Below are 17,855 nucleotides of genomic sequence, written 5' to 3'. Positions count from 1 at the left end.
CCTGTGCTTTTGGTTATCCACCCAATTAAACAGTTACGAGGCCAGATGTTTGCAAGGGACGGTGGGGGGCGGGGACCAACTGGGCTCCTGGTCCCATTATAGGAGCCGCTATTAGATGTTCCTTATCAGGAGCCAAACTCTAGCCTGAGGTTTGCATGCGGTTCGCTTCATCTGTTAAATTTAATGTTACTCAATGTCCCCATCGCCTTACAGGCCACATTTAACTCTTGCTTCCTCTACTTCTCTAGCGGTCACCCCAGCCTCCTTGTTCCTTGAACATGCCATGCACATGCCCACCTCAGGGTCTGCGCTTGCTGTTTCCTGCGTCTTGAACACTTCTCTAGGTAGCCACAAAGAGCCTTCACCGTTTCGACTCTGTTCAGACGTCATCTCAGACCTTCCCTGAACTTCCTAACCCAAACAGCACCCTCCAAACTCAATCTATACATCCTGCTTTATTCTGTAATGCTGCCATCGCCACCAGATACACATTTGCTTATCCGCTTTATTTTTATTTTTTATTTTAGAGAGCGAGAACATGAACAGGGGAGAGGGGCAGAGGGAGAGCAGAGAAAAAGAGAATGAGAATCTTTAAAAAAAAATTTTTTTTTAATGTTTATTTTTGACAGAGAGAGAGAGACAGAGCATGAGCGGGGGAGGGGCATAGAGAGGGAGACACAGAATCCGAAGCAGGCTCCAGGCTCCAAACTGTCAGCACGGAGCCCGACGCGGGGCTCGAACTCACGGACCGCGAGATCATGACCTGAGCCGAAGTCGGACGCTCAACCGACTGAGCCACCCAGGCACCCGGAGAGAGAATAAGAATCTTAAGCAGGCTCCGCCCGACACAGGGCTCAATCCCAGGCCCTTGGGATCATAACCTGAGCCAAAATCAAGAGTCGGCTGCTGAACTGACTGAGCCCCCCAGGTGCTCTGCTTATCTATTTTTCCATCTGTCCTCCCCCACCTTCGGTTTCAGTTCCATGGTGGCAGGGGTTTTATTTGTCGTCTTTCTCGCTCTGTCCTCAGCTGTTGGGACAGTGCCTAGCACATACAGAGCTATAGTGTCAACTATTTTTAGTATCTTATTAATCCTGACAACCATCCTATTATAAGACCCATTTTACAGATGGGGAAACCAAGGCTGAGAGACGAAGTCAGTTGCCTGAGGCCACACAGCTGGTAAGTGGGAGACCTACGATTTGAACCCCAACAGCCTGATTCTGGACCCTCGAATCATAACCTCTCTTGCAATGCTCTTGTCAAATGCAGGCTACAGCCTCCAGGCGAAAACGCGCTTTTTCCAGTTTTTGCGTGATTTTTACATTTTTGAGTGGTTGGAAGAAAAAATCTCAAAAATATTTCGTTTCACATGAAAGTTCTACAAAGCCCAAGTTTCAACGCCCATAAAATAATGTTTCATTGGGACATGGCCGTGCTCATTGTTTCTGTGCTGTCTTTGGCTGCTTTTTTGTGGAAAAGGTTTGCTTGATATTTTGCTCCAGGGCAACACTTGGGCTTCAGCTATCTGCATCACCTGAAGGCCCGAGGGCCACACTTTGAGACTGCTGTTGTACCCTATTCTGCTCTCCACGAGGAGGCACCGGGCCTGGCATGGTGAGTGCTGTGACCCGGTGCCCGGTGCAGGCCCTGGCACACAGCAGGTGCTCAGTAAGTGTATGTCAAATGAATCAATGAGTCCGCATGGGTCACGGAGAGAAGGGGTGAAAATTTGACACGAGTGGGCACAGGATGCTAAACCCTGGCAAATTAGGACCTAATGGTCAACCGGTCATTCTCAGGGACAAACAGGGAAGGCCTAGGAATGTGACCAAATCAAATAGCTGCCCCTCTTTGAGCCTCAGGCTTCTGCTCTGCAATAATGGTAATTTGATCACATGCCTCTGAGGCTGGTGCAAGCTGTGAGATATAAGGCCCCAGGTAAGCCCTTTGCTCAGGGGTCAGCTTAACATGTACACTGGGGGCTCGGCGGTCACCGTGCCCACAATGAGTTGCTGAGTCCTCGAGGTAAAAGTGTTCTGGGCCATTGGGAAACTTGAAGGGGTAATGGGGGAAGAATAAAACATCCATCCATGCACTAAACATTTAATGGACACCCACTGTGTTCCAAGGGATGTTCTAGGCGCTAGGGCTAGAGCAAGGAACAAGACAGACAAATCCTAAAACCGGCATTCTAGCTTTAAACGTTTAAGTACCTTCAGTCCCAGTTCACCCTTGAAGAAACTGAGGCATAGAGAGGCTGCGGAGGTTTTCGTAAAGATCATTATTACCAATGGCAGCTGGAGCCCTGGCAACCTCCCGATCCCGAAGCTTCCCTTACAGAGAAACAGCAGTTTCAGCTCCCGCTTGCAGACCTGGGGGGCGGGCCTCAGTTTCCCAACTTGCTCCCGGGGTAGGACGTGAGTGGCCCTAAACAAGCCTCAGTTGTCTCCCCCCCTGAGCACTGGGCAGCGGCGCTCGCCCAGCCCCTCCTGTGCGCCCAGCCTCCTCTTCCCGGCCGGTCCCGCCCCCGCGACCACGTGACGCGTGGGGGTTTTCCCGTTCCCCTAGCGTGACGTCACGATGGGGTGCAGGCCAATGGGCGCGCAGGCCGGCGGCGCCGGGGAATTCCGCCGCCCCGCCCCCGCCCGCCGCCCGCCCGGCCCGGCCCGGCGCCCCCCGCAGCCCCGGGCGCCGCGCGTCCAGCCCGGCCTGTGGCCCCAGCCCCTGCGCCGCTCGCCCGACCCGCGATCGTCCTCCGGACCGTGCCTTCTGGCCGCCCGGCCTGCCCGCGTGTGTGTTTTGATCTGGGCCGGCCTCCGGGCCGTCCGTCCCCACTGGTCGGGCCATGCCGAGTCGCCGCGTCGCCAGACCGTCCGCTGCGCCGGAGCTGGGGGCCTTGGGTAAGCGGGACCGGGGTTCAGGAGAGGAGTCTGGGGCGGGACTGGAGATGCAGGGGTTCTGGAGGGTCCTGGAGTAGTCTGGGGGTTCCTACGGGACTCTAAAACGTTTGGGGGGGCGGGGTTGAGGGTTCCGAGGACACTGTATTAGAGGGAAGGAAGGAGACAGAGGATAGTGACGGGGTCCAGCCCAAGGTAAGAGGGAGGCGTCCCACTACAGAGTGAGAAGGGGGCGGGGCCTGACCCTGAGGCAGAGGAGGAGGCGGGGCCCGACTCGGAGAAGGCGGGGCGGGAGCTGCTCCTGCGGAGTGGGGGCGTGGACAGATTCACGGAGGTCGAAAATGAGGGTCCTCGCTCACCGAAGGGGGCGGAGCCTGACTCTGAGAGCAAGGAGGGGGCGGAGCTTAACTCTAAGAAGGAAGCGGCGTCGTACTCAGAGTAAGGGGGCGGGGCCTGACTCTGCCAGGGAAAAGGAGGTGGGCCTGTTCCGAAAAAAGAGGGGCGGGGCCTGCCTCGGAGAAGAAAGGAGGGTGGGGCCTGCCTCTGGAGAGAAGTGGCAGGGTCTGAGAGGGAGAAGGGGACTGGGTGACACTGATAAAGTGTGGGTGGGTTGATCCTGAGAGAAAGGACGGAGTGGGGGCTTTCCTAACTGAGGTTAAGGGCTCCTCCAGGCCCTTGAGAAAGAGAAGGAGCCGGCCTGACTGTGATGGAGGGTGGTGAGAATGACAGAAACTGGGGAACGGGTCCAGAAGTTGGAGAAGGAAGGCGAGACCCTGCACGCAATAAGGTAGAAGGGGCGTGATCCAAAGGGGCGGGGCCACGAGAGGAACGGGGTGGGGCCTGGGAGATTCTCCGGTCCCCCCGCAGCCGCCGCGTTACCTCCTGAGACATGCCTCCCTCCCTGCAGGGTCCGCTGACCTCTCCTCGCTCTCGCTCGCCGTTTCCAGGACCACGGGTGAGCAGCCCTCCACAGTTCCGGCCCACCTGCGCCCTCAGGACGGGGGAGGGGGGCGTCCTGTGGAGGCGGCACTGGGCACGCCTCTTGTCTGGGGTTTCGCCCAGGTCCACCTCAGCTTTCCTCTGACCACCTGTATTCATCCCCGCCGGTTGAGATGGGGGCCCCAGATGCCCCTACCTCCCGGGTGATTAGGAGCTGGACAGGTAAAACTAACCACCTATTCACCCTCTAAGAGGAGTCCTCTTTAGAGATTTACCGTGGCAGTGCAGAGGGTAATAATTTCACACTGGTGCCACCCATCACCTCCTCCCTGTGTGAGTGCCTGCAAATCACTTCCCCTCTCTGGGCCTCAGTTTGCCTCATCTGTAAGATGGACATAATATCAGTGGCAGGGATTGAGAGGATTCAATGAGCTGATACAGGCAGGTCTGCAAAGCAGTTTCTGGCACACAGTAAAGTCCCCGTAAGTGTTAATTGTTAATGGCTTTTACTGTTGTTGCTGCTGCTGTTGTCGTTGTTACAGAGCTTGTAACCATGGTTCTTAAACCTTCGTGTTCATCAGAGTCATTCAGGGAGCTTGTTAAAACAGATTGTTGGGCCCTCTAGAGTTTCTGATTCAGTAGGTCTAGGAGCGGCCCTGAGAGTTTGCATTTCTAGCAAGTTCCCAAAAAGAAGCTGAGAACCACTAGTCTGTACGGCCCCTCAGCCAGTGCCATCCGAAATTCATTGCTGCCCAAGACAACGCAGAATCATAGCTAAATGACAACATCTTCTCTCCTAGAAATCTTCTGGGATTTCGAGGGCAGGGATTGAATCCTGTCACCGTGAAAACTCAGTTGGCCCTAGTGGGCTGGGGCTGGGCCTCTGTCTGGAGGTGCAAAGCGCTGGCCTGGCCGTGGAGGAGGCTCAGCGGGTTCTCTAACAGGGCTGAGAGTTTGGACAATGGTGAAAGGTGGGGCATGGCACTGGGGACAGGTACTGCCCGAGCACTGGTTCCGGGCAGGAACAAGGCTGAGGTTTTTCTGGCGCAAGACCTAGATCTTTGGTTTCGATTGAGAGTCATTGGTGATGTCATCTCTTCGATAAATATTTACCGAGTGCCTGTTCTTTAGCTGGCCCTGTGCCGGGCAGTGCTGGGGACTCAGTAGTGACTGCGACAGCCCTGATTCTGCCCTCCTAGGTTCCCTCCCTAGATGTGGAGGCAGACACGTAGGCAATAAAGTAAATGCAGGATTATAAAATGTGATAAAGGCTCTGAAGAGGTCTCGGAGCCAGTGATATCTAACAGCAGGGTAAGAATGAGAGCCCTAAATGCCAGGACAGAGTGGGAGGGAAAATTTCCCTCATTCTGACGGGCTAGACACGTACTGGGTCCTGGGTATACAGTGCGATGGGGCAGACATGTTCCCTACTCCGAGGTGCTCACAGTCTGCAGGAGGAGATAGATGTGTCTCTTAATGCAAAGTCATGTCAAATCCTAATCGGTGTCATGAAAATGATAAAACAAAGGTATGCAACTGTCAGTGACTGGAGCAAGGGACCAGGGGACTTTCTTAGATAAAGTGGTCAGGGAAGACCCATCTAGTAAGCGACATTTGAGCAGGGACCTGAAGGAGGAGGAGGAGGCCACGCAAAGAAACGGAGGAAGAGCATTCTGGCAGAGAGCAGGTTGTGCTAAGGCCCTGAGGCAGGAAAGACATGGGGCCCATCCGGGCCGTCCCTGAATGGTTTTTGGCAGGTCTCTGTGGGAGGTTGAGGTGGGGTAGGGGGTTATTTGAATTGAGCCTTTAATAAGGAGAAGGTCCCAGCGTTTCCTGGCTGAAAGAGGATTTTAGATAATAATACTATTGGCTAAGCCTTTATGACACAGGGCTCAGACACCGTGCTGAGCAATTGGCCTGTGCGATTCTGAATCCTCATGTTAACACCTGAGATAGGAGCTCAGACCTCATGTTTCAGAGAAAGACTCAGAGAGGTTGAGAGACTTTCCCAAGGCTGCACAGTGAGTGAGTGACAGGATTCAAATCAACATCTGGGTGACTACACCCCATGTTGTGAAAGCACATCTTCCAACCCTTTCGTTTTATATATAGACAGATGGACCGAGGCCTAGAAAGGGAGAGCGGGTTACCTAAGTCCGTAAAATAATGTCTCCCAACACTTTATCCAAGAGCAGCCAGCATTTATGTCTTGCCTACAACTGTGACAGTTCTGAGTGCTTCCCACGTATTAGCTCATTTGATTTTCACAGCAGCCCACGAGGCATTATTATTGTGTCCATTTTACAGGTGAAGACACCAAGGCCCAAAGGGGTTAAGTAATGGGCTCAAGTCCCTACAGTTAGCAAGTTGCAGAGCCAAGATTTGAGCTGAGGCAGTCCAAAGCTCAGGCCACTGCCTCCTGGGCCTCAGTTTTCCCCTGCAGCCTGGGAGCTCCTTGAGGGCCCCAAAGTTGAACTCATCTTGGGGTTCCCAGGCCGTCCAGCATAGATGCTTAAGAAAGTTGTTCCAAGTTGGAGGTTGGCCCTGCCAGTGGTCTACAGCCTGTCCCTTCTTCTCTCCTAGCCTCAGTGTCCCCAGCTACCAAGTGGGGGGGGGTCCTCCCCCCCTTGCTGACTTCAAAGATCACATGAGATAAGGGGAGCAGGTAAACTGCTTTCCGAGGAGCAAACTGCCAGGTGGCAGTGGCTGACAGGAGCCACTCCCCGAGAGTGGAGGAGGAGGAAGAGGAGGACAGGTCTGGCAGCGAGGCAGGCTGGCATCGATAAGTCTACAACCAGCAGCAGACCACTGCCCTCCCTCACGGTGTGAGCCCAGGCTTGCTCACTCCGGCCTTCCCCTCATCCTGTCTATGGAATGATGGGAGGCGTGTTTCAATTTCTCCATGGCCCCGTTCAGGACAGAGCCTCCCTGAGGAGGTGATAAAGGGCTTCCCCAGCATTGCTGTTTCTCCCCACTCAGGGGGCGAATCTGGGATGGTGGGTGGGCCTTGCTGAGGGACTGGGCCGGGGTGCAGGGCAGGTGGGTGCCTGGAGGCGAAGGACCGAGTTCCTTGGATCTTCAGATACTAGCTAGTATAGAGCCTTGGGGTTCTGTGGTGGGCTTTAGGGAGGAACCCCCCCCCCCCCCACATTCAATTTAGAATCTTGGATGTTGAGTTTTTTCCCAGTGATTAGATCTTCGGCTTCCTTCCCAATGATGCTTTATAATTCCCGGTTTTTAGAAGGCACTTGAGGGTACCCTGGCCCTGGGGCTCCAATATTGGGAGCTGAGCCGGGGGGTGGGGTAGCCCAAGAGGATAAGACAGGGGCTGGGGTTTGGTACCCCAGGGAGTCGGAGCCCAGTTTCCCAGGATGGAGGAAGGGGGAAAGGGAGGGGTTCCATGAGGCGAGGGGGTTGGGGAATCTGTCTTAAAAGATCAAAGTCTTGAGCACTTTCTGGACCTCACCTTTCTCTTTCTCTTTCTCTTCCTTCCACAGATGAATTGGGTGAGTATCACAGGGCAGGTCTGGGGGGAGGCTGAGGAGTCCAAGTTCTCACAGTGGGGGATCTTGGCCTCCCTTGCTGTTGGGCAGGGGGAGGGTCACAGCGTGACTTCTAGGACTGCCAGGGGATTTTAACGGTCACGTTCCCAAGGTGTTAGCCGTGCTTGATAATTAGAAATGACTCCGCAAGCCAGCTGCCTTTCGCGTCACCATTACCGTGACCGTTGTTAATTCTTTCGGTGAGTTGTTTCAAGCACCCGGCATGTGCCAGGCAGTGTTCTAGGCCCCGGGGATTCACCCACAAACCAAACAAGGTCCCCACCCTCCTGGAGCTGACACTCTAGTGGAGGAGACAGTAGGAAAAGGAATAAATGAGCAAGATAATGTCAGATTGGGCTAAGGGCTGTGAAGGAAAGAACACAAAGAAAAACAGATGGCCTGGGAAGACACACATTAGAGTGGCCTTTCTGAAGGCGTGACGTTTGTGACCAGAAGGATGAGAAACCAGTGTGGGCTGGATGGAGTAGGCAGATGGGGAGCAGGCACCCCCCCCCCCCGAGAGGGCCAGTTTTGCTGGGAGCAAGAGAAAAGAGCTAGGTGACAGGGAGGTGGTGGGAGACCCAGGACCACAGGGACCCGTCCATGCAAGGCTCTGTGGTAGGGATCCGGAGGGGTCCGGGTTGTGGGGTTTTGTTTTTTGTTTTTTGTTTTCTGAGATGAATAGAGTTTGGGGAGGGGGGTTATATGGGGAAGACATTGACTTCGACTGCAAGGGAGATGGGCGCCATGGGAGGGGGGGACAAGATCTGACATAAGATACCTCTGGCTGTGCGTGGGGGACAGGCTGAGGAGGTGAGCTGGCGGCGAACGGGAGCAGTGGTTCGAGGGGAGACCGTGAGGGTGGACCAGGATGGACGCAGGGGTGTGGGGAGAAACGTAAATACGTGTTTGAGGCAAGAGGCAGAAGTTCAAGGACGGGACACAGCTGGGGGATCGTGAGCAACCCACAAAGAGGTGCATCCTTCCAGCTTGAGCATTTGGACGATGGGGCTGCTCTCTGAGGCAGAACAGCTGTTATTCTTGCCGTTGTTAAACGGGGTGAGCTGGATGCAGGGACACCTGTTACCTGGCCCTACCTTTATCCAGGTGAGAGGTGATGGAGACTTGAATTCAGGTGCTATTAGGGAGGGGAGTGGATGTGAGCGTGCAGGAGAAGGAGAGACCAGGCAGGTCCCCAGGTTTCTGGCTTCAAGAACTGGGGAGCTGTTTGCAAGAAGGAGGGGTAGGGACGTTTTTTTGTGTTTGGGGCCAAGCCCCCCCCCCCCCCCGCCCTCAGCCCACAAGAAATATGTTTTTATTTTATTTTATTTTATTTTATTTTTAATGTTTCGTTTGTTTTTGAGAGAGAGAGACAGAGTGTGAGCAGGGGAGGGGCAGAGAGAGCGGGAGGCACAGAATCTGAAGCAGGCTCCGGGCTCTGAGCTGTCAGCACAGAGCCCAGTCCCTCGAACTCGTGAACCGCGAGATCATGACCTGAGCCCAAGTCGGACACTCAACCGACTGAGCCACCCAGGCGCCCCAAGAAATATGTTTGTGAAGAAAGGAATGACTTAGGGAAGGCGGGGCGGCACAGGTCTCGGGGCGGGGGTGGGGAGGGAGGGTCACCGAGCCATTCCGTTTATAATCAGCGTCACCCCCAGTTTTTGCTTCTCCCGCAGAGATCATCGACGAGTACATCAAGGAGAACGGCTTTGGCCTGGAGGGGGCGCAGCCGGGCCCGGGCGAGGGACTGCCGCGCCTGGTGTCTCGCGGGGCCGCCTCCCTGAGCACCGTCACCCTGGGCCCCGCGGCGCCCCCGCCCCCGGCCACGCCGCCGCCCTGGGGCTGTCCCCTGGGCCGGATCCTGCCCCCGGCCCCGGGCCCCGGGCCGCGGCCGCACCTGGTCATCACGGAGCAGCCCAAACAGCGCGGCATGCGCTTCCGCTACGAGTGCGAGGGCCGCTCGGCCGGCAGCATCCTCGGGGAGAGCAGCACGGAGGCGAGCAAGACGCTGCCCGCCATCGAGGTGGGGCCCGGGGTGGGGTGTCGCGGTCCCCCGCCCCCGGGATTCGCGTGCGTGTAGTTAGCATAGTTGACGGTCGTTATTATCGCTGTTGCTGTTGTTGGAGCGGATCGTAGTTAATCACCTGGCCCCAGATTCAAAAGGACATTCAAGGAAAGGCCTCCTTCCTGGCAGTTGGCAGTGTTAATCGAAATTATCATTGCCGTGGAAAGGCAGACGCGATCTCCTGGTCCACAAGGGAGGTCTTAATAATTGGAGTGGCCAAGTTTGAATGAATCCCCGTTCTGCCATTTACTAGCTGTGCAGCCTTGGGCTGCTGATTCAGTCCCTCTGTGCCTCAGTTTCCTTCTCTACAAAACGGGATAATAATAATGCTAACCCACCTGCGGTTGTTGGGAGGCGGAAACGAGTTAATTTATACACGCCAAGGGCCTCCAGCACGGTATGTGCTCCGTAGAGATGAACTGCTTGGCCTTACGGTGTTAACGATTATGACCATCCATCGTGACTCATAGGCCTGGCCATTCCAGGCACTGATCATGTAGATATATGTCAGCCTCTGGGCAAAAAGAGGGATGTGCAAGGTTATCCCTTGCAGCCTTGCGTAAAGAATCAGAATGCAGCGTTCATCAGCATGGCACTGGTAAAAGAACCCTGTGAACATCTACACATTGGAATCCTACGCAGCCATGACAAGTCTATGTGTGTGAATGTGTGTGCCGATAAATATAAACACGTGCAGTTAGTTAACACAGAAAAAAATTTAAATGAAGCCCTCCCTTACTGGACTGATGTGAAACCATCTCCAAGATAGATTAATAAACCAAAAAAAAAAAGGCACAGAACCATTTGTAGGGGATTATGCTACCTTTTGTGTTAAAGAGAGGGAAAAATAAGATTCCACATTTGGGTTTGCTACACGCATCTTTAATTTGTTTTTAAGTTTTATTTATTTATTATTATTATTATTTATTTTTTTTTTTTGAGAGCAAAAGGGTGCAAGTGAGGAAGGGGCAGAGAGAGAGGATAGAGAGAATCCCACAAGGGGCGGAGACAGGGGGAGAGAGAGAGAGAGAGAGAGAGAGAGGGAGAGAAAGAGAAGCAGAGCTCACTGAAAGAAGGGCTTGTGTTCACCAGAAGCGGGGCTCGAGCTCACTCAGTGTGGGGCTGGAACTCACCCCTTGCAGGGCTCCGATGCATGAATCAAATCGTGAGATCATGTGACCTGAGCCCAGGTCCAATGCTTAACCCCCTGAGCTACCTGTTTCAAGATTTTTTTTTTTTTTTAATGTTTACTTATTCTCGAGGGAGAGACAGAGACAGAGTGTGAGTGGGGGAGGGTCAGAGAGAGAGAGGGAAACACAGAATCTGAAGCAGGCTCCAGGCTCCGAGCTGTCAGCCCAGAGCCTGAGGCGGGGCTCGAACTCACAAACTGTGAGGTCATGACCTGAGCCAAGGTCAGCCGCTTAAGCGACTGAGCCACCCGGGCGCCCCAGAGCTACCCGTTTCAAACCTGTTTAAAGGTGCCTCTGTTTTAAAGTTTTAAAGCACATGCCTCAAAACTTTCAAAAATCAAAGATTTGTATTAACAGGAATTAAATCACACTGAATTTAATTAATTAAAATGAACAAAAATCCGCCACTCCTACCCCCAGGCCCCAGGTGCTCCCCCAGAGGTAACCATTCTTATCCGTATCTCGTGTATCCTTCCAGAAGTAGTTTATGATTATACAGGTAAATATGTACACACTATGTACAACAATCCCCCCTCCCTTTGTCCATAGAGGGGAGTGTCATATATACATTCTGTTCTGCACAGTGGTCTTTTTTGGTTAAGAATATGTCTTGGAGCTCGGCTAACCTCAGCCTGTCTACAGCCGTCTCACTCTCTACCACTGTAACCCGTTGCGTGGATGGGGGATAATTTACCGTGCAGGTTCTCTCCTGGCGGGTATTGGGGTTGTTTCCCATCTCCTATTATAAGCAACGCTGTAGAGAATGACTCGGTTCGTCTGTTCTTTCCTTCATGTCGCTCCTGGAAGTGGACCTTGCTGGTTGGTCTAAGGTAATTTGGTAGGCAAATTGCCCTCCGTGAGGTTGTGCCCGTGACCATTTCTCCCAACTGGCGTCGGAGAGGCATGGTTCCTTGCATCTCCCCGGTACAGAGCCCTCATGTGTTTCTGGATCTTTGTCGAAGTGTTTATTGAACCCGAGTTGTGTGTGAGTCACTGCACCAGCCCCGGGTTGCATGGCCGCCAGCGCCCAGAGTCCTCCGAATTTCTCCCGACCAGGCAGCCAGAAGGGCCCTGTTAAATTGCACGTCTGCTCTTTGCCCTTGCTCAGAACCCTTTCTTGGCTCCCCGGTGCCCCCAGGAGGAAGCCTAATCTCCTCCCTGAGCCTCTAAGGCTCTCACCCTCTGGCTCCTGCTGCCCATTCCCACCCAGCCCCTCCTCACTGGCCACCCTCCAGCCACTAGGACTTCGCCCATGCTGTTCCTCCCACCTGGAGACCCACGAGGCCTTAGCCCACTTCTGCCCCAGGTCCAAACTCCTTCACACGACGTCTCCTGCTTCCTTCCCTCCCCCTCTCCCATAAAGTATGGGAATTTATACTCATAGGTTTATTTAGGTGATTAACAGAGCAACCCTGTCCTTCCCCCACCCTGCAGGAAGCAGTCAACATAGTGGTTACAAATTCAGATTCTAGAGTCAGAAACACGTGGGTTTGAATCTTACCAGCTGTGTGAATTGAGGTTAGTCCGGTGCTTCTGAATGGACTTGGAGCTCCCCACCACTCACTCCCCTAGCGGAGGCTCCCTTTACTCAGCTAGGTAGTTGTTATTTGATTTGGTTCCAGACATTGTGGCCAAAAGCAGCATCCAGGGCGGAACATTCTGGTGGAAAGAACGGTTTACTTTGAAATGTACATTCCATCACCGGATTTTCAGGAATGGGGCAAGCACAGGGCATAGAGGGATATTTTTGTAGCCCCTTCTTTATCTTTAAAGATTTTGTCTATTTTTCCAATTGTCAGGGTGGTTTTTTTTTTTTCAACTTTATGTCTCATCTTTTTCTTTCGAAAAAGTAAAAACCTACATACGATAGACAAGAACATTGCAGTGAACATGACATTTGCCTTATTTGCTTTATGTCCTTCTCTCCCTTTAGATAGACATTTATAGAGGGAGATTTAAAAGTAAGTTGGAGATATACTCCACCCATAATGTTTCAGTGTATATCCCTCAAGCACAAGGATGTTTTCCTACAATGTAGTGCCCATATAATCATAATATCATCATCACGCTCTAGAAACTTAATTTTCCTCCAAGGGTATTATCTAATATTAAGTCCATATTCTAATTATCCCCTAAATGTTCTTTTTCTTTCTTTTTTCCTCCCTTTCTTTCTTTCTTCCTCTCTTTCTTTCTTTCTTTCTTTCTTTCTTTCTTTCTTTCTTTTACGAGAGAGAGAGAGAGAGAACGAGCTGAGGAGGGACAGAGAGAAAGGGGGACAGAAGATTCAAAGCAAGCTCTGACTGACAGCACAGAGCCTGATGTGGGGCTCGAACCCACGAACCATGAGATCATGACCTGAGTTGAAGTTGGATGCTCAACCGACTGAGCCACCAGGGCATCCCTGTTCTTTTTTCTCTTTGAGGATTATATTTTGAAGTACTCTCCTCACCCGATGTGGGGCTTGAACTCACAGCCTTGAGATCAAGAGTCACGTGCTCCCCCCACGGAGCCAGCCTGGTGTCCCCCAAATATTCTTGATAGCTGTTGTTTTTGTTGTTCACTTGTTTAATATTCAGTCCAGGATCACATGCTGCATTTAATTGACAGGACTTGCTATGGTCTGAATGTTTGTGTCCCCCTAAACTACATCCGTTGCAATCCTAGTCCCCAGTGTGATGGTATTACAAGGTAGGGTCTTTGTGGGGCGCTTGAGTGGCTCAATCAGTGGGCGTCTGGCTCTTGATTTCAGCTCAGGTCATGATCCCAGGGTCACGAGATCGAGCCCTGCATTCAGTTCCGTGCTGGTCACTACGTGTGGAGCCTGCTTGAGATTCTCTCTCTCCCCGCTCTCTGTTCTTCCCCCCTCTCAAAATAAATGAATAAACTTTAAAAAAAAAAAAAAAAGAGAGAGAAGAAGGTAGGGCCCTTGTGAAGTGCTGAGGTTATGGGAGCAGAGCTCTCGTGAGTGGGGTTGATGATTTTGTAAGAGACTCCAGAGAGCTTGCCGGCCCCTCCCACCAGGTGAGGGTGACACTGAGGGAAGTCAGGGCTGGAAGACGGCCCTCCCCAGAGCCTGACCATGCTGGCCCCCTCCAGAATAGTGAGAAGTGAGAAATGAATTGCTGTTGCTTAGATGTCGTCCAGTTCACGTGTTCTGTTGTAGCAGCCCGGACAGACTAAGACGGGTGGCCTTAGTGTCTTTTTAATGTTTATTTTCGAGCGTGGGGGGACGGGCAACAAGAGGGCCAGAGGATCCGCAGCGAGCTCTGTGCCGACAGCAGAGAGCCGAGTGCGGGGCTCGAACTCACCAACCGTGAGATCATGACCTGAGCCAAAGTCCAAGGCTTAACCGACTAAGCCACCCAGGTGCCTCTGCCTCTAGTGTCTTTTGACCTGAGTTTAGCTTCTCAGTCTGACTTCATGCTTTGGGGTGTGGACACTTGGGGCGGGGACAAGACAGCTGTTTCGTCGAATGTCCCGCATTCTGTGCTTGTTGAGCGTTGTCAGAGGAGATCAGGCTGGATGTTTTGGTGGGAATACCCCACTGGCGATGCTGTGGCTCACATCAGTCTCACATCAGGAGACATGGGGTGGCAGTCTGTCCCCATGTCAGTGATGCTGAGTCAGGCCCTGTGGGGAGGTATATTAGCCTGCCCAGGCTGCCATTACAAAATCCCACAGACTAGGTGGCTTGAACGACAGAAATGTATTGTCCTCATGGCTCTGGAGGCTGGAGGTCCAAGATCAAGGTGCCAGCAGATTTGGTTTCCTCTAAGGTCTCTCTTCTTGCCTTGCAGACGGCTTCCCTTTCTGTGTCCTCACTCGTCTGGTGTCTCTTTGCATCTCCAAAGTACCTCTTTTTAAATTTTTTTTTGAGAGAGAGCATGGGGGAGGGGCAGAGAGAGAAGGAGAGAGAGAATCCCAAGCAGGTTCCGCGCTTCAGCACAGAGCCTGACACGGGGCTGGAACTCATGTACCATGAGATCATGAGCTGAGCCGAAATCAAGAGTTAGAAGCTTAACTGAGCGAGCCACCCAGGCGCCCCTAAATCACCTCTTCTTATTGGGCAGACATTGGGCAGATTGGATCAGAATGCATCCTAGCGGCCTCATTAACTTAATCACCTCTTGAAAGGCTCTTGTCCCCAGATACAGTCACATCCTGAATCACTGAGGGTTAGGGCTTCAACATATGAGTCGCAGGGGGATGCCCTTGGCCCATACCAGCTAGGGGCCAGCAGCCCGTTTCGTTGTAAAGGTACAGCCTTCCTTTGTAACTAGAACTTACCTGTGGGGTGATGCTTGGACGCTGTGTTTTCCCCAACACTTTCTTTCTAGGTCTTTCCAGGCAGTTTTTCTGGCTTGGTGTTTGTTTTGATTTTCAAAGAGTTAGAACAGTAAAAACCCAACAACAGGGGACTACCTGGCTCCGAATCTGGGTTCAGGATTTTTAGTCCCATCTTTTGAAGGAGGAAACCGAGGCTCAGAGAGGGGAAGTTACTTGCTCGGGGGCACACAGCAAGTTGACGGTAGTAATTACTAAGCACTCCTGTGTGCCAGGTGCTTACTAATATCCATTTTGTAGATAAAGGCAGAATAGACAGGTTTATCATGCAGATGGCCAGCGAAGAGCCTGGATTTGGTACCAGGTCTGATTTATTCCAAGGCCTCGTGTGACATCTTAGAAGTTTCCAGCCCCGCAGTTCTCCTGAATCCCCAGACCGTTGACTCTGAGGTTTTCTGGATCTCCTAATATGATGGCGGGGAGCTGGTTAAATGAATAGCTTTAACCCCATCTGACTCAGTGAAATTTATATGCGATATTACGTCTCTCTACTCATAATCACCCCCCAAATCCATAATGCCGTAACTTTAAATTTTTTTTTTTTTTCAACGTTTATTTTTTTTTGGGACAGAGAGAGACAGAGCATGAACGGGGGAGGGGCAGAGAGAGAGGGAGACACAGAATCGGAAACAGGCTCCAGGCTCTGAGCCATCAGCCCAGAGCCCGACGCGGGGCTCGAACTCACGGACCGCGAGATCGTGGCCTGGCTGAAGTCGGACGCTTAACCGACTGCGCCACCCAGGCGCCCCCATAATGCCGTAACTTTAATATGAAGGAGAAATAAAAGGAAAATAAACAGCATAATAAGCACCTTCATTTCAATATGTAAATGTTCAGGCACAGCCCCAGGGAATCCTAATGAAGGTGGCAGTCACTTGAGACCTCACTAATGCAGTAGCCCCATCGGCAGCCTGACCCGGTCAGGTGGAGTTAGCGAATTAAACGCCATTTGGCCAGGGTTGCAGCTGGTGATGGGATCTTCCAAAGTGGCAAACAACCCTTAGTCTAAACAAAATCCGGTCTTCCCTCAGTTAACATGGTGGCCGCGGTCCTTGAAAATTCAGTATAATTTTTTTTTAATTTTTTTTCTCATTTTTATGTCATTTTTGAGACAGAGAGAGACAGAGCATGAACGGGGGAGGGGCAGAGAGAGAGGGAGACACAGAACCGGAAGCAGGCTCCAGGCTCTGAGCCATCAGCCCAGAGCCCGACGTGGGGCTCGACCTCATGGACCGCGAGATCGTGACCTGAGCTGAAGTTGGACGCCCAACCGACTGAGCCACCCAGGCGCCCCAGTGTAATTTTTTTTTTAATGTGTGTTTATTTTTGAGAAAGAGAGAGAGAGAGAGACTGAGCGCAGGCGGGGGAAGGGCAGAGAGGGGGGAGACACAGAATCCCAAGCAGGCTCCAGGCTCTGAGCTGTCAGCACAGAGCCCGACGCGGGGCTCGAACTCATGGACCACGAGATCATGACCTGAGCCGAAGTCAGACGTTCAATCAGTTAAGCCACCCAGGCGCCCCCTAAATTCAGCGTATTTTTAAGTTATGGGAAAAAGGACTGTTTATCAAACAGGTTTGTCACCGATGTGAATGTTGGCAGGATGATCAAAATCTTGCAGGACTTGTGTTGGACTGTCCCTGGTTTCGCAGGCGGTGGAGCACGTCTGGCTCTGGCTACCGCCTGCTGTGGGTCCCCATTACCCAGTCAATCCATATCACCTCCCAATATCCCAAACACCCCCTAGAGGGCAGTACTCCCCCACAGAGACACATTCTTTCCTGGTCTTTTATAGGGAAGGGCTTTAGAAGTTCAGAGCTCAGGGGGTCTGGGTGGCTGAGTCAGTTGAGCCTCCGACTTCGGCTCAGGTCATGATCTCACGGTCTGTGAGTTCGAGCCCCACGTCGGGCTCTGTGCTGACAGCTCAGAGCCTGGAGCCTGCTATGGATTCTGTGTCTCCCTGTCTCCTGCCCCTGCCTTGCTCTCTCTTTCTCAAAAATAAACATTAAAAAAAAAGTTAATAAAAAATTTTTTTTTAGAAGTTCAGAGCAGGGCGCCTGGGTGGCGCAGTCGGTTAAGCGTCCGACTTCAGCCAGGTCACGATCTCGCGCTCCGTGAGTTCGAGCCCCGCGTCAGGCTCTGGGCTGATGGCTCAGAGCCTGGAGCCTGTTTCCGATTCTGTGTCTCCCTCTCTCTCTGCCCCTCCCCCGTTCATGCTCTGTCTCTTTCTGTCCCAAAAATAAATAAAAACGTTGAGAAAAAAAAAAAATTAAAAAAAAAAAAGTTCAGAGCAGGCTTTACAGGGTCTTTGATGTTAGCAGGGTCCTACGGGTGACTCAGGAAAACCAGGTGGGTCTGGGCGACATCTGAAGAGCTGGTTTCTATCTGCTAGATTCTACGGTGAAAAATAAACTTCCTCTCTGCCATGTGGCTGCTGAACAGGAATTCCGGCCCCAGTTGCCTTAATGTCCATTTTCTTTAAAGGGAATCTGGAAATCTGGAATAGCATGTTTCATGCTTTTGAAATGCAGGCACCAAATTTTCGGTTTCCCCAAATTGGAACAAAAATTATTTTAGTCTTTTTTCGTAGCTTAAAAAAGTTTTTATTGAGGTATAATTTATATATGCAAAATTGTGCATATTTAATGCATACATTTTGATGCGTTTGGATGAAACTTGTTAAAAAAAATTAATGTTTATTTTTGAGAGAGAGACAGAGACAGAGCGTGAGCGGGGAGTGGGGCAGAGAGAGAGAGGGAGACACAGAATCAGAAGCAGGCTCCAGGCTCTGAGCTGTCAGCACAGAGCCCGACGCGGGGCTCGAACCCACAAGCTGTGAGATCATGACCTGAGCTGAAGTTGGACGCTTAACGA

The 17,855-nt window shown here is 52.1% G+C and overlaps 1 protein-coding gene across 3 annotated transcripts in view; it reads left to right on the top strand.

The window, feature by feature from the left end:
- Positions 1-2,642: 2,642 nt before the first annotated feature.
- RELB (RELB proto-oncogene, NF-kB subunit) overlaps positions 2,643-17,855 on the top strand; it is a 30,404-nt gene continuing 15,191 nt past the window's right edge. The window contains exons 1-4 of one of the 3 annotated variants that reach the window (XM_045441977.1): positions 2,643-2,903; positions 3,808-3,855; positions 7,337-7,345; positions 9,061-9,407. In XM_045441977.1, the coding sequence (XP_045297933.1) occupies positions 2,849-2,903; positions 3,808-3,855; positions 7,337-7,345; positions 9,061-9,407 (459 nt within the window). In that variant the 5' untranslated portion in view covers positions 2,643-2,848. Of the gene's footprint in view, positions 2,904-3,807; positions 3,856-7,336; positions 7,346-9,042; positions 9,408-17,855 lie in introns of all 3 variants that reach the window. The other 2 variants (XM_045441976.1, XM_045441978.1) reach the window with 2 other exon arrangements.

Source organism: Leopardus geoffroyi, chromosome E2 (genome assembly GCF_018350155.1).
Source record: "Leopardus geoffroyi isolate Oge1 chromosome E2, O.geoffroyi_Oge1_pat1.0, whole genome shotgun sequence".
In the NCBI taxonomy this organism is placed as follows: Eukaryota; Metazoa; Chordata; class Mammalia; order Carnivora; family Felidae; genus Leopardus; species Leopardus geoffroyi.
The sequence above is the reverse complement of the archived record's forward strand: the minus strand, read 5'-3'. Positions and strand labels throughout refer to the sequence as shown.